This window comes from Malus domestica, chromosome 03 (genome assembly GCF_042453785.1).
Source record: "Malus domestica chromosome 03, GDT2T_hap1".
Lineage (NCBI taxonomy): Eukaryota > Viridiplantae > Streptophyta > Magnoliopsida > Rosales > Rosaceae > Malus > Malus domestica.
In genome coordinates this window covers 10,226,953-10,242,211 of record NC_091663.1, presented here as the reverse complement: position 1 = coordinate 10,242,211, position 15,259 = coordinate 10,226,953, and the positions used below count along the sequence as shown (strand labels likewise).

The 15,259-nt window shown below is 36.2% G+C and overlaps 3 protein-coding genes across 3 annotated transcripts; 1 reads left to right on the top strand and 2 right to left on the bottom strand.

Moving 5' to 3' along the window:
- Positions 1-4,702: 4,702 nt before the first annotated feature.
- Positions 4,703-6,082, top strand: LOC103416054 (uncharacterized acetyltransferase At3g50280-like). The gene has a single exon (XM_008354333.4). It carries the CDS (start codon positions 4,703-4,705, stop codon positions 6,080-6,082), a length of 1,380 nt encoding a protein of 459 aa, XP_008352555.3.
- Positions 6,083-6,820: 738 nt separating this feature from the next.
- LOC103401511 (probable E3 ubiquitin-protein ligase LUL2) lies at positions 6,821-10,078 on the bottom strand. Its single transcript, XM_029099807.2, has 4 exons — positions 9,841-10,078; positions 9,058-9,667; positions 7,875-8,370; positions 6,821-7,416 (listed from the first exon to the last, which is right to left on the bottom strand). Exons 2-4 carry the CDS (start codon positions 9,558-9,560, stop codon positions 7,294-7,296), a joined length of 1,122 nt encoding a protein of 373 aa, XP_028955640.2. The 5' UTR covers positions 9,561-9,667; positions 9,841-10,078; the 3' UTR covers positions 6,821-7,293.
- Positions 10,079-12,345: 2,267 nt separating this feature from the next.
- Positions 12,346-14,793, bottom strand: LOC103401468 (F-box/kelch-repeat protein At5g60570). The gene is made up of 2 exons (XM_008340173.4): positions 14,554-14,793; positions 12,346-14,284 (listed from the first exon to the last, which is right to left on the bottom strand). The coding sequence occupies exon 2, from the start codon at positions 13,924-13,926 to the stop codon at positions 12,748-12,750; it is 1,179 nt and encodes a 392-aa protein (XP_008338395.3). The 5' UTR covers positions 13,927-14,284; positions 14,554-14,793; the 3' UTR covers positions 12,346-12,747.
- Between the last annotated feature and the right edge of the window lie 466 nt (positions 14,794-15,259).

Sequence of the window (15,259 nt, the reverse complement as noted above, 5' to 3'; positions counted from 1 at the left end):
GAAGAAGAAGAAGAAGAAAAAAAAAATAAAAAATAAAAGAAAGGGACCGAACCCAGAAGAAGAAGGAGGAAGAAGAAGAAGAGAAGAAGAAAGAGGAGGAGGAGGGAGAAGAAGAAGAAGAAGAAGAAAAAAAAAAAAAGGGTCCGAACCCAGAAGAAGAAGAAAGAGAAAGAGAAGAAGAAGAAGAAAGAGAAAGAAAAGAAGAAGAAAGAGAGAAAAAAAAAAAAAGGGATGGAACCCAGAAGAAGAAGGAGGAAGAAGAAGAGAAGAAGAAAGAGGAGGAGGAGGAAGAAGAAGAAGAAGAAGGAAAAAAAAAAAAGGGGGTCCGAACCCAGAAGAAGAAGAAAGAGAAAGAGAAGAAGAAGAAAGAGAGAAAAAAAAAAGTGGTAGATATGTTTTTTTTTTTTTAAATTAAAAAATTATTTTATTTGACACGTGGCAGACATTTGGCAGCCACGTGTCATATATGTGGCAGCTACGTCAGCATTTAACAAATCCATGGATGGAAAATCTAACGGTTGTATGAAATTGAAATAAAATAATACTTGAGGTATGAAAGTGAAATGTTTTAAAGATGTTGTATAAGATTGCAATAGACCTCAAACCTGAGGGGCTACTATGTAATTTACCCATAATTATACTATTAAAATGCTTGTTCACTCAACTCTTTTTGCACTAATTGAATAATTTATCTACTTTATCATGTAACTTATCTACTTATTCACTCAACTCTTTTTGCACTAATTTAATTTTCTGAACTTCTAATTTTATTTGCTCAACTATTTCTAGTGATCTAAGTTCTACTTGCTTAGACTTACTATCTATAAGGTCAATAAGCTCTTTTATCTCTATTTTGCAAGGAAACCTTTGGATATTTTTATTATTATCTTCTAACTGAGATATAATATCATCTAAATTTTGTCTAATTGTTTTTATGCAATTTTTCTGAAAATGCTCTAACAACTGGTGTAACAAATAATTATGCTTCTTATTTTCTAGTTTTATATTTTCTGCTTGACTAATAATAAGATCTATTATACTATTGACTTGCGGATCTTCTTCACTATACAAAATATGATTATGCTTTCTCAAAGGAAAATAACAAACTAAACTATTTGGGTCTAGAGTGATTTTTCTTTTTTGAGGTTCACTAATTTCTAAATTAAGATAATCTATCATAAACTACAGTCTACCTTTCTCTAAATTTATGATTAACTAGTTTCTTAAAAACTCTCTTTCTTCTCGCAAGGTCTCTAAAGTATAATATGTTATTCTTTTTGCTGCTAGTACGTTATGTTGCACTTCTGTGTTATTATATTTATTAATAGTGTTCAAGATAACCAGCATAAAACTTCTACGTCTTCAAAGTCTTGCTAATTCTTTTGGAAATATATGCTAATCTTCTCTTTATGCAAGTTGTAGTTGGATGTCTAGGATAATAAATACATGGTGGTTATGGTTGACATGGTCTACAAAGACAATAATATCTATTGTTCATATAAAGTTAAACAAGTGTGTGATATCAGTTGTGTTAATGACTTCCTATCCCAAGGTACTTTATTTACTATTATAATTATACTATTAAAATGCTTGTTCACTCAACTCTTTTTGCACTAATTGAATAATTTATCTATTTTATCATGTAACTTATCTACTTGTTCACTCAACTATTTTTGCACTAATTTAATTTTTTTGAACTTCTAATTTTAATTGCTCAACTATTTCTAGTGATCTAAGTTCTACTTGCTTAGACTTACTATCTATGAGGTCAATAAGCTCTTTTATCTCTCTCTTGCAAGGAAACCTTTGGATATTTTGATTATTATCTTCTAACTTAGATGTAATATAATCTAAATTTTGTCTAATTGTTTTTATGGAATTTTTCTGACAATGCTCTAACAACTGGTTTAACAAATAATTATGCTTATTATTTTCTAGTTTTATATTTTCTGCCTGACTAATAATAAGATCTATAATACTATTGGATTATGGATCTTCTTCACTATACAAAATATGATTATGCTTTCTCAAAGGAAAATAACAAACTAAACTATTTTGGTCTTGAATGATTTTTCTTTTTTGAGGTTCACTAATTTCTAAATTAAGATAATTTATCATAAACTACAGTCTACCTTTCTCTAAAGTTATGATTAACTAGTTTCTTAAAAACTCTCTTTCTTCTCGCAAGGTCTTTAAAGTATGATATGTTACTCTTTTTGCTGCTAATACGTTATGCTGCACTTCTGTGTTATTATATTTATTAATAAATGTAGGGTGTTCAAAATAACCAGGATAAAACTTCTACTTCTTCAAAGTCTTGCAAATTCTTTTGGAAATATATGCTAATCTTCTCTTTATGCTAGTTGTAGTTGGATGTCTAGGATAATAAATACATGGTGGTTGTGGTTGACATGGTCTACAAAGACAATAATATCTATTGTTCATATAAGGTTAAACAAGTATGTGATATCAGTTGTGTTAATGACTTTCTACCTCAAGGTACTTAATTTACTATTAAAATGCTTGTTCACTCAACTCTTTTTGCACTAATTGAATAATTTATCTATTTTATCATGTAACTTATCTACTTGTTCACTCAACTCTTTTTGCACTAATTGAATTTTTTGAACTTTTAATTTTAATTGCTCAACTATTTCTAGTGATCTAAGTTCTACTTGCTTAGACTTACTATCTATGAGGTCAATAAGCTCTTTTATCTCTTTTTTGCAAGGAAACCTTTGGATATTTTTATTATTATCTTCTAACTTAGATGTAATATAATCTAAATTTTGTCTAATTGTTTTTATAGAATTTTTCTGACAATGCTCTAACAACTGGTTTAACAAATAATTACGCTCATTATTTTCTAGTTTTATATTTTCTGCTTGACTAATACTAAGATCTATAATACTATTGGATTATGGATCTTCTTCACTATACAAAATACGATTATGCTTTCTCAAAGGAAAATAACAAACTAAACTATTTTGGTCTAGAGTGATTTTTCTTTTTTGAGGTTCACTGATTTCTAAATTAAGATAATCTATCATAAACTATAGTTTACCTTTCTCTAAAGTTATGATTAACTAGTTTCTTAAAAACTCTCTTTCTTCTCGCAAGGTCTTTAAAGTATGATATGTTACTCTTTTTGCTGCTAATACGTTATGCTGCACTTCTGTGTTATTATATTTATTAATAAATAAAGGGTGTTCAAGATAACCAGGATAAAACTTCTACTTCTTCAAAGTCTTGCTAATTCTTTTGGAAATATATGCTAATCTTCTCTTTATGCTAGTTGTAGTTGGATGTCTAGGATAATAAATACATGGTGGTTGTGGTTGACATGGTCTACAAAGACAATAATATCTATTGTTCATATAAAATTAAACAGGTGTGTGATATCAGTTGTGTTAATGACTTCCTACCTCAAGGTACTTAATTTACTATTATAATTATACTATTAAAATGCTAAACTTGGCTCTGATACCAAATTCAGAAAGCAAAGGTCCAGTTAAATAGTCAGATGACCATTATAACAAGTGGACATAAAACCTTGCACATGAAACTCGACATGTTTCAGCATGACGGTCACTCACAATGCAGGTATAAGGCCTTCAAAGTTAAACTCAGAGCTAAGAAGAACTTAGAGGTACCCTGGTTCATGTCCAATTATTTGTATGGTAAGCATTCAACTATAACAGAGTGCTCGAACAAAGTATGATCGTCAGTTTAGCAGGTTAATAATATAACTACAATAGTGTTTCCCTATTTTGGACTAGAAGTCTATTTAAACAAACATACTAAAGAAAGAAAAAAAAAACTTACTTAAGACTTGGAGATTGCTTGAATCTGTACACTTGAACTTTTATTGATATATAAAATGTTTACAAAGGATAGGAATGTTTCGGATGTTCTATGCTTGAGGTGTATTGGAGTAATGTGTATTAAGGTGTCCTTGCATGGGAGGAAAGACTCCCTTATATACAAATCAATTTCCTAAACGACAAAACAACTTTTCAAAAAGAAAACAACTATTTACAACGTTTTTAAATAGTAACTTTGCACTGTTTTTGAAAACTGTCAGTGTTACTGTTTCTGAAAGTGGACCGAATTATTTGTCTTCTTTTGCTTTTGTTTTGAACGGCATGTGAACTTGCTGAATGCATATGGACTTCCGACATGCCTTGTTTCCTGGAGCCCATGCCCATACTTTATTATCTTTTGTATTAAGTTGTTGTATGAAGGTTTTCAAGGGCAACCTTGACATTTTTGAAATTATTTGTCTTTATGATTAAATTAAAGTTGTCTAGAGTGTTTTGAATAGTTTTTCATTCAAGTTTAATCTTATTTATTTAAAAAAATAATTTTTAAAACGAGAAGAGAGTCTCTCAAAATCCATTCAAATCTTTAATCAAAGTCCATAAAATCCTTTCAAATCTTTAATCAAAATCTATAAGAATATTTTAAAGTTGTAAGGATTTTACAATCCTTTCAAATATGTGACTTATTAAAAAAATCTTTTAAAATAATCTGAAATACACAATGACTACGCCCCTTTTAGTTGACAAAATACATATCTTTATTATATGTTAGGATTATAAAATCCTCCATGCTTATCTCGTTGTTCTATCTTCCATCGTAAACAATATCACCACATTTTATAACCATCACCTTTCAACGTTGTGAGCTGCAATCAATTGAAATGACTCCGATTCGGCACATCTCCACCAGCACCATCCGACCAACGAATGACGACGACGATGGGTTAAATCACAGATCAATCGAGTTGGCTCCGTGGGATCTGCGCTTGATCCAAATTGATTACATTCATAAAGGGCTTCTCTTCAAGAAATCAGCAGAGACGGAAGAGAGCAACAGCTTGATAGACCACCTAAAATCCACTCTTGCCCGGACCTTGAATATTTTCTACCCGCTCGCTGGTCGGCTCGCCCTGACTAAAAATGGTAACGATAACACTGGTTCTTTCTTCATCGACTGTAATGGCGACGGAGCTGAGTTTGTCCATGCAGCTGCCGATGGTGTCAAAGTGGTGGATATCCTTGAATCTGTTTATCTTGCAGATGACATTGTCAACCACCTCTTTTCTATGATGGAGGCTTGGAACTACGAGGGTGTTTCGAAACCATTGCTTGCAGTACAAGTCACTGAGCTTGTTGACGGAATCTTTATTGGTTGCAGTATAAATCATATGGTCGTTGATGGTACCTCTTTCTGGCATTTCTTCAATACGTGGTCTGAAATTTCTCGTGTTGAACCTTCTGGTAAAATTTCTCAACCTCGTCCTGTTTTCGCTCGTCAATTTCATGACGGCATGATTGATCTTCCAATTCAGCTACCCTTCTCCTACGTTCAAGAAATCATGACCAAGAAGCCTGTAATTGGACATGGATCGTCGTCTTTGAATTCTCCACAAAGGGTAGTATTTCATTTTCCTAAAGAGAAAGTGGCAGAGCTCAAGTCCAAGGCTAATGTTGAGATGGGCACCACGGACAATAACACGATCTCATCCCTTCAAGCACTCATGGCTCATCTTTGGCGAGCGGTAACGCGTGCCAGAAATCTGAACCCAGATCAAGAAGTTCGCTACCGGATTGTAGCGGGATTGCGGCAAAGAATGGAGCCACCATTGCCAAAAGAGTACCTCGGGAATGCGGTTCTAGGCGTTCTTGTGAAGTGCACAGCAGGGGAGCTAGCACAACATGGACTAGGGTGGGCAGCCTTCCGAATAAACGAAAAAATTGGTGCGCTGAAAGCTGAAGAAGTGAGGAAGTTCATGGAGGATTGGGTAAAAGCTCCTACATTTCTTCCAAATTCACAAATGGATCCAGAAACTCTTGATTTGTTCACAGGAAGCTCGCCGCGGTTCAATGTGTATGGTAATGATTTTGGGTGGGGAAGGCCGATTGCTGTGCGAAGCAGAATTCAAGAAAGATGGGTTGGGAGCTTATCGGTGTTTCCTGGGGCTGAAGAAGGAAGTATTGATTTTGAAGCTTGTCTTTGGCCAGAGACTGTACGAGCTATGGCAGAAGATGCAGAGTTCATGCAAGCTATACTCACATAACCTATGCTTTTAGTTTTGATTGTAAGCTTCAAAGTCTGTGTCAATTGTGCTTGGTAATTTTTAGAGTCCAAATAAACGAGTTGTTGCTTAAAACAACTCAACTTGAGAGTATAATGATTTCAATGTATCAAAATGATTTTCTCCAAGGAGTGTGTAAGGAGAAAATGAGAGTGAAAATCACTATCCATTGTCACATGTTATACAATGGATGAATGATCAATTTTAAACTTTGTTTTTCATTAACTGAAAGTGGTTTTTGTCATTTTGGTCCTTATTTAACTGAGATTTTCACGGAATGAACAAGATGATTAACGGTGGACAAACTTCTATCGATTTCAAATTTCAATACCTAAAGTGAGGAATTATGTAAATCTCCAGGACCATTTTGACTAAAAAAAACCTTATTTCGTGTATTCTAATAGGGGTGGATGTCGAATTTGATAGTTCTGAAAAATACGTATTAGAGTGCTTACCCTTCAAATTGAATCTTTAATACTTTCTAAAGAAAATAGTATTTACACAAATTGAAGAAAAAAATAAGAGTTATTTGGAGGTTGTAAAAGGACTTAATACAAAGAGTATTTTAGTGTGATAGAGGGTGAGCTCACCCTCTATCGCACTAAAATACAAGGAAAAAGTAGTGTTAAGTAACGACTATCTCGCATCGTCAATGGGATTTGAACACATAAAGTCATCTAGAAACAATTATCCTCAATAAAATTTCAAAGCATGAGCACATCCAATAAAGTGAAATCTAATTCAAATTCGAGTTTAGATAAAGTACATGTCAAATAGATATAGTTCATTACCATCACACGAAGTACAAACTAAAGAATCTCAACTAGCTTGAAGATACATATCAACCTTATTTTGTGAGAAATGCGTTCGATCTTTCTATGCACTTTGCAAACCGGTATACAATCTTTCTAACATACTCAATACAACTCTCAAAACCAGGTTTGCATATCTACCGTAACGGTTAAAAAACTCACACTCAGAGTGGAGCTCACAATGATCCGAACAATCCACAGTGGCGTCATTAGGAAAAGCACGACAACGATCAAGACAGGTTAAAAGTAAATAAAGCGCGTTGTGTTAGGACACGATACTGTCGTTACTAAATACTGATGTGAGAAAGTTGGGTCGTGTTTTTCCTTTTCTTCTTTCGTTTTCTTTTGGATTTTATAGATTTTACCAGTGTTGATAGCATCCTATTCTGAACTATCAGCTCCATTGTTCACCTTGATTTCCAAGAGACGATCCACTGGTTGCCTACAGACGGGGCATCTATTTGTCTGGAACCTCAGAACCTTAGCACAACCACTGCACATGCACTGCAGTCAAAAGACAAAATATTAGCCAGAAGAAACGAAGATAAAACTTGGGCATGCTCAAATTACAACACCAGAGCAGAACTCCCAAGATGTAACATCAACCAAAAGACCATAAACATAGGGAGTGATACAAAGTGGATTCTGGCCAATTTGCGATGCTCCTTTATACATCCAAGAGGGAAACAATATGTTCTGAACTTCTGAGGCTAAATGGAAGTCTGTAGGAGTGGGCGGGGGTGGAAGCGGATGATGCACTTTTTCAGCCAGAAAAGTTATGAAAGTTAGGGATGTCTCTCTCCCCCAAACAATGTAGTTCAAGTGGAATTGTGTGGAGGTTTATGAGGATAGAACTTAGATTCAATTTCTCTCATAAGCAAAATAAAAAAGGACATCACATAAAGATTTGTTCATTCAAACTAAAGATAGAAGACGAGGGAAAGAATAGAATCTTTACATACCATGTGCCGGCATGGGAGGACAGTTGTATCTCGAGGCTCTGACAAGCAAATTATACATTCTTTGCCAGAATCATTTCCACTTTGATCACTTTCAAGCGAATTCCCAATACCATAGATCTCCTGTAGCTCGTACCTCATACCATTCACCCATAGTATCTGCTTCATCACCCGCACTCTGTATTCCCCATTGTCCTTCTTTTCAAACACCGCCTGGGTGATCTGAGAATTCCTAGCTGAGTTTCCAACCAATTCCTGCTCACTTTCATTCAAGGGACAGCATTCAGCCTTCACCATAAGAGGATAGACTTCTATGTCACCCTCTTTGCTTAACCCTATGTCCTCAAACACTGAGAAGTCAATCCCAGTTCCGGAGGGTTGTCTAAACTTTTGACCAAGGCCTTTCTCAAAAGGCACTGTAACAGATTTAAGCAAGCTTTCCTTTGTTGCTATCAGTTTACAGTCTGCATCTTCTTTAGCGAAAAAAAGAACTGTAATGCTGTGGCACAAAACAGGGGATAAATAATCAAGTAAAAGGGAACACTTGTAGAAGAAACATCACATCACATGAATGCATTTAGCTACCGCAAAACGAAAAAAAAAAAACAAAAGTTGAGAAGAATGAGAAGACCCTTTCTAGCTGCACATACACATTATGTTGTCTAAGAACATCGTATGAAGGTGTTTAACAACTGAATAAGAAACTTTAGACAATTAGGAAAAGAGGTTTTGTTTAAACTTCAAACGAGAAATATTAGACTCCCATAATCTCCATGTCACAAATAACACCGACAGATTTGTAAATCATTTTACAGCAGGGGCAGAAGCCTCATAACTTCATTTAGCAGTTCATCTGCCCTAGGCCCTTAACCTCTATCATTAGACAATATTAACCATGTAATAAGCTTGACAGCTTGAGCTAGGCTATACGCTTTCCTCCTTGGTCTACAAGACTATGCTATGTTTTCAAACAGTTGACTTGATCAAGGCATATAAATATTGCCCAACATGACCACCAAGTATCACCAATAAACCAAATAATCAGCTCGAAACAAATTCAACTAATCTAATGTCATCAAAGAACTACATCTTTTCAAAAAGCCATAGTCATTAGTCAAACATCACTACTCCCATGGTCAAAGCATACAACGTACTCTCATAGAACATGCATCCATGAAACATTTACCTTCCGGGCGCAGCAGCATCAAACGTGAAAGCAACAAGGAACCTCCCGGGATTCTCCTCATCCGGCTCTACCCGCAAAGAGTCTTTCTTGATATTCACGGCATTCTTAATGGTGATCGTCTTCTGATGTTCCACAAAGGGAGCACCCTGAGGGGCAGGGGCAGGGGGAGCAGCACCGAAAGGGAACTGCCCGTGAACCCAATTGGCGGGAGTGGGGCCCATATAGACTCCGCTGCCGTGAAAAGACTGCGGATAGGGTACCGGCACAGGCGGCGGCAGGTAGAATCTGGGGTATTGGAGGAACTGGGGCGGATTGGGGTTTGATCCATTTGTATATTGAGACGGGTTCTGATGGTATTGCGGCGGATTGGAGTCTGGTCCGTTCGGATATTGAGACGGATGAGGTGGTGTGGAAGCAGCAAAAACATGAGTACCCCCAGACATTTGGGGTTGCGGGCGGTGCCTCCGGCGACCCCCGGAGGTGGTGCTTCCAAAATTACCCATTCTCTCTATACTAAGGGAATTTCAGTTTTCAATGTTCTTATTAAACGATTAAAAACACCCAGAAAATACCATCAAATATTGAATCTTCCGTTTAGCAGATGAGAAACCTGAAGAAGAAGCGCAATGAAAGTGTTGGAATTTGTTAAAAGTTAGATGAGAAAATCATTTCCATCAATCATTTATAAATAAAAATTCACAAAACAAATTGAGAAGATTAAATTATGATGAAAATCCAACAAGTAACATGATAAATGATACTGAAAAAACAGAGAAAACGTACCTTGGCTTGGGATGTGTTGTTTGCATTCTAGAGAGAGAGAGAGAGAGAGAGAGAGAGAGAGAGATAGGAGAGAGAGGTTGAGATTTTCGAATGAATGAATCTGGAAATGGGATATTGGGGTGTCTGTCTGTCCACCGACCCAACCAACGACAACGTCCTACGTCCGCCACTACCACCTTTGGAGTCGGGAAGGAAAGAGAAGCCTTAACTTTCTTCTGCTTTTCTCGCTTCTCTCGCCACGTCCTCACATTTGGATCAATCCTAAACTATTTTGTTTGTTTTTTTATTTTGTTGGTCCCAGCTGCTGAGGTGGTGCGGTGACAGATGCAGCAATAACAATAGAAGCTGCCAAAGTACGAGATCAAATCTTTTACACTTATACTGTGTGCCAACTTTTTGTTGAGAAATTTTTAGTTGCCAAGGAAATCTGGATGACATATCATATGTTTTTATGAAAGTGGTAGAAAATTTTAATTTTTAAATTATTAACATTTTAATACATATAATCCATAATTTATATAAGGACACATAGTATACCAGCTCGTATGACAGTCACACTAAAAAATCTTTCATTTTTATAGACTCTATTATTAATTAGTACGTGTTAAATTTACAATAATAAAGTTAAAAAGTGTTAAGTATAGCTAAATTGGATCTCCTCCGGACCCAATAAAATTGAGTTTGTTGAGCAAGGAATTCATTCCATTAAAATTTGATCCAACGACTACAAACAGGAGACCCTCTAATAATAATTGTAACTGTTAAATCAAATTTCAACGATCCCTTGCTCAGCAAGCCCAGTATATTTATGTCCGGAGGGGATCCGGTTCCAAGTATAGCCTCCCTTCTCCCTTTCCACAATATTCCGTTATGAATTTTTTATGATTTATTCTGGAATACGATTTATATCGCTATATATTAGTTCTCTAACAGTGAGGAATTCCACATTTTGGGTTAAGATCGGATGACTTCCTCTTTTTACACAGAGTTTATAAGTCCATAACTCTTAAAAAATCAGAACTGTTTATTAATTTTGTCATTCATAGATTATTTCTACAAAAAAAATATACAAATTTAAAATTATTAGCACATTCATATATAATAAAGAAAATAGATGAATGCGATTCTGCAAAGAAACATTAAAATGACAATTATTTGATCCAACGGTCATATAATTTTAGATTTACATGATTTTTAGTAATGTACTTCAACGTTTCAATCGTTTTTTAAGAGCATGTTTAAAACGAGAAGCAACTTGAGGGAATTTTATCCTAACACTGACCCCTCATGTCCTTTCTGCAAATTTAAAGAGAAACTTTCCAACATATAACCCCTTCCTTCCATGGATTGGCTTACTCAACTTTACGTTAATGAAATACTAATGGAATTTCAGACTTCGAAAATGCCTTCTCTTATGGCGGCAGAGTTGGGAGGCAAGAAACAACTTAATACTAACGTTCTGTACTCCTCGCCCGGCAAGAATCTCGACGACGGCTTCAATTTGTGGCGAGGAGTACCTTTGTGTGAATGACGACTTCAATAAATTTTAATACTAACATTCTGTACTCCTCGCCCGGCAAGAATCTCGATGACAGCTTCAATTTGTGGCGAGGAATACCTTTGTGTGAATGACGACTTCGATAAATTTTCAAAATTTTCCTACATTATATAGGCATTTGACAGCCTCCCCCAATCAGTTTTCTAGCATAAACTTGGACAAGCTCCAAACAACTCGAGTCATGAGATTTGAACTCGGCCTCCTCTAACAAAGCAAAAACAGGTGCCGCTAGACCAAATGGTCGCGTGTGAGCATACTGCATTTTGGTGAAAGAGAGTGCAACTTCATGACACAAAATGACCTTAGACATCGGTCAAATGCAACTACGCACCACAACCATTTTTGCATGAAAGAAAACAACATATGTCAAAGTAACGATCCAAAATGGATAAATTGAGACAATGTAACAATGAAAACGTAACAAAAAAAAACGAAAAACAGCAGAAGGAAAGTTAGCCAATGGGTTTTCATTTACCCGGAAAAATAGATGCTGAATTATGTGCAACACTGAAGATTGAAAAACCAGATGAACATGGAAAAGAAGATGTCGGTCCAGGCTAAGGAGAAATGTTAAACCAGGAAAGTATCACCGAAGAAATATGCCGGAAATGCAAGAATCACATCTCAGTACCTAGAAGAAAACACATCTTGTTCACAATGTAGAATACCTCAAACTAGATTCACCATCAAGCTTCAAGAAAGCAGAACACTCACGTACCAATAATACACTGTAAAATCTAGTAACACCACCAAGTACACATCAAAATTTAACATATTGAAGAATAACTAAGTTTATAAGTAACGAAATGGCTGACGACTTGAGGTTCATGGACACGTGTATATCAGGTTTTAGGCTTCTAGAATAATTGTAGGCCAGATATCTGCTAGAAAGGGAATATGCATTGATGCACTTCTGAAGCACATAACAGTATGGCTAATCAAGAAGCTGATAGATAAGAATTCATTATCTTGCTCCAGAAAACTATAAATTGTGACAAATAGAACACTATCAAGCATCAAATTTATAAAAACAAATCATTAAACAATTACGCTCTCAAATTATTAAAACAAATAACTGACTGTAGAAGAGAAATGCAAATTGAAAAATAAATAGGGAGCAGCATACTACCCATGTGTCCCTACTTCGCTCTTTTTGGAGCAAATCTTATGCAGGATCATGGAAGAATAAAACACCTCCAGATGCAGGCATCTTAAGAGAGCCAGGGAAATGCTATCTCGGCAACCATTAATTCTAGTCAATCAGATGGGTGAACAAGGAACTACCCGGAAGGGGCCATGTCAGATTGCAGAAACCAGTACCTTCTTTTGTGTTAATCTAAAAAGAATCTTCAACAACCCATAACGGCACAGTTGTACACAAACACCCCAACATGCTCTTTCACACCGATAACTTTCCAATCCAAGGTGCCATTCTTGACCCCTGACTTTGGAGACCATGTGTTCAGAACAATACCTTCACCTTCAGGACCTCTTTGCCCGCCCACAACGAGAAGTTCCTTTCCACAAGCCTTGAAGGCCAGGCCCCAGCCGTTTGAAGAGTCAGCCCTCACTGGAAGTCTTCCTAAAACATCCCAGGTGTTCTTCCCCTTGTCATACTTCTTCACCATGTTGGTTAAATACTCAACTGCATACAATTGGTTATCAACAACTGCACAAAGTGGAGGAGCCTGTGCAGCCCTATTGACAGATGGATACATACCCTCAATTTTCCTCCATTTCCCCATATCGAGATCATATTCCTCCCCACAAGTAAGCGAGTCAGTAGGACTTGACATCCCACCCATAACATAGAACTTGCCGTCCCAAAAAAAACCAGTGCACAATCTACGTGGAGTGTGCATGTTGGGTAGCATTTCCCACCTACCCGATACAGAATCATATATCTCCGCTGATTTCAAAACATTTCCATTTCTATCACTCCCACCCGCAACAATAGCAATTGAACCAAGGCTACCAGACCCGAACAAACAGCGAGGTTGGTTCATTCCCCAACATTTTATCCAGCTACGATGTATTGCACTGTACTTCCAAATCGCAAAATCCAACAGTTCACGACCAAAAACCAACAACTGACTTCCCATGGCCAAAGACTCCTTATCTGCATGATTGAAACACTCATCACAAGGCATCTTAGGCAACGTCATCCATTTGTTTCCCATTGGATCAAATGCCTCCCACCCTCTTAAATCACACACCAGATACACCCAATGCTCCAGAATTCCCAACTGCTCTCTCAACCCATACAAATACCCACTTTTAATTAACTTATTAAACCTTGTATTAATACACGACAGAGAAGCATAATCCCATCTAGAAGCCCAAGCGAGGCAATTCAAAGCTACATCGTCAACAAGACCGGGGACAAGCGAGTCACTTGATCCATACCTACGACGACCATCATTCGTTGTCCCCTTCAAATTCACATTCGAAATAACATTTACTCTCTCTTCCTTCTCTTCCTTTTCTTCCTTCGTATAATTAACCAACTGGGAAGGCATGTTTCTCATGTTAACAAAACTTCAGTATATCCCAACCAAAACTCCCAAACATAAAACAATCTTCATACAGGTTCCCAAAAAAATCCCAATTACACAAATCCCAAATCTATCAACCCGATACCCGAAAAAACAATTCCGATCTTTGCAGGCAATCGATTTCCATTGATCTACTCCTTCCCCTCCATTAACGAATAGTCAAAATTCCATGGCAAACTCCATTACCAATTTCTATATCGAAAACGAAATTCGAACAATTTCATAGCCATCCCCCATCGGATTCACAATACAAATAAACATGGCAAACCAAACGATCAAGAATTCCAAGAACCTTTTCTCGAATGATATCAATCAATCCAAACACAAAAACCTGCATATTCCACAAAATCAAGCACAAATTCAATACCAAAGACACAAATTTTACAAAATAAAATAAAATAATAAATAATACACACAGAACAGCAACAGCAAGCAAACAAAAACAATAACACCATGCAGAGAGCTAAGGTCCAATCCGAATCCGATGCCGATAGAAAGATTACGATCCGGATCGGTGGTTAATCGGATCTCGCCTAAAGGAACTGAGAAAAACAACAACTTCAAGGAATCAAGACGAAAATAAACGAAATGTTTGCGTACCAAGAAAGTGAGAATAATCGATTTCGGATCTCAATCGCAAGGTCGCCTGCGAATCTTACCGGAATTTTTTTCCGTCGGCATGTTGCCGGAATCCGGCGGGGATAAAGAAAGAGATGAGAAGGAGAAAGAGAGAAGAGAGAAAGAGAGAGAGAGAGTTGAAGTGTGTGCTATATATATATCGGAGCAGTGAGGACAGAAGGATGGGGTGGATTCCAACTTGTAACTTGTAAAACTCACCATGTCTGTTTTACGGCAATGATGGATAAGATTTGGGGCTAGTTTGGACTTTAGTTGTTTCTTTAAGAGAATAAACAGTGGTGAGAAAACAGATAAATATGAAATTTTATTTGAATCTATATAACTTAATTTATTCTGCACATCTATATTATTTTTAATTAAAGAATTAATATCTCTTTCAACTCAGATTTATTATCTAAATTACTCTTACAAACCTAATTCAAAATGTAAATTTATCTTTACACCTGTTTAATAAATAAAATCCCAAAAATTCATCTTCTCAACTTTGATGATCGTGAGTTTCACGAAGAGTTTGATTTTGTCGGATTACTTACTAAAATGCTATTTTGACTGATTGATGGCATAGATTTGTAACTGTCGAGGACGTTCCAAACTTTTTTTTATGCATGACCTTCACCATTGTAACTCACTTTTTTCTCAAAAGAAAAAAAAAATGATTACTTTTTGA

Coding starts and splice junctions, on each gene's coding strand:
- LOC103416054 (XM_008354333.4), top strand. CDS start 4,703: ATGACTCCGATTCGGCACATCTCCACCAGCACCATCCGACCAACGAAT.
- LOC103401511 (XM_029099807.2), bottom strand. CDS start 9,560: ATGGGTAATTTTGGAAGCACCACCTCCGGGGGTCGCCGGAGGCACCGC. Junction 8,371..9,057: donor GATGCTGCTGCGCCCGGAAG/GTAAATGTTTCA, acceptor TTTGTGCCACAG/CATTACAGTTCTTTTTTTCG. Junction 7,417..7,874: donor TCCTCCCATGCCGGCACATG/GTATGTAAAGAT, acceptor TTTTGACTGCAG/TGCATGTGCAGTGGTTGTGC.
- LOC103401468 (XM_008340173.4), bottom strand. CDS start 13,926: ATGAGAAACATGCCTTCCCAGTTGGTTAATTATACGAAGGAAGAAAAG.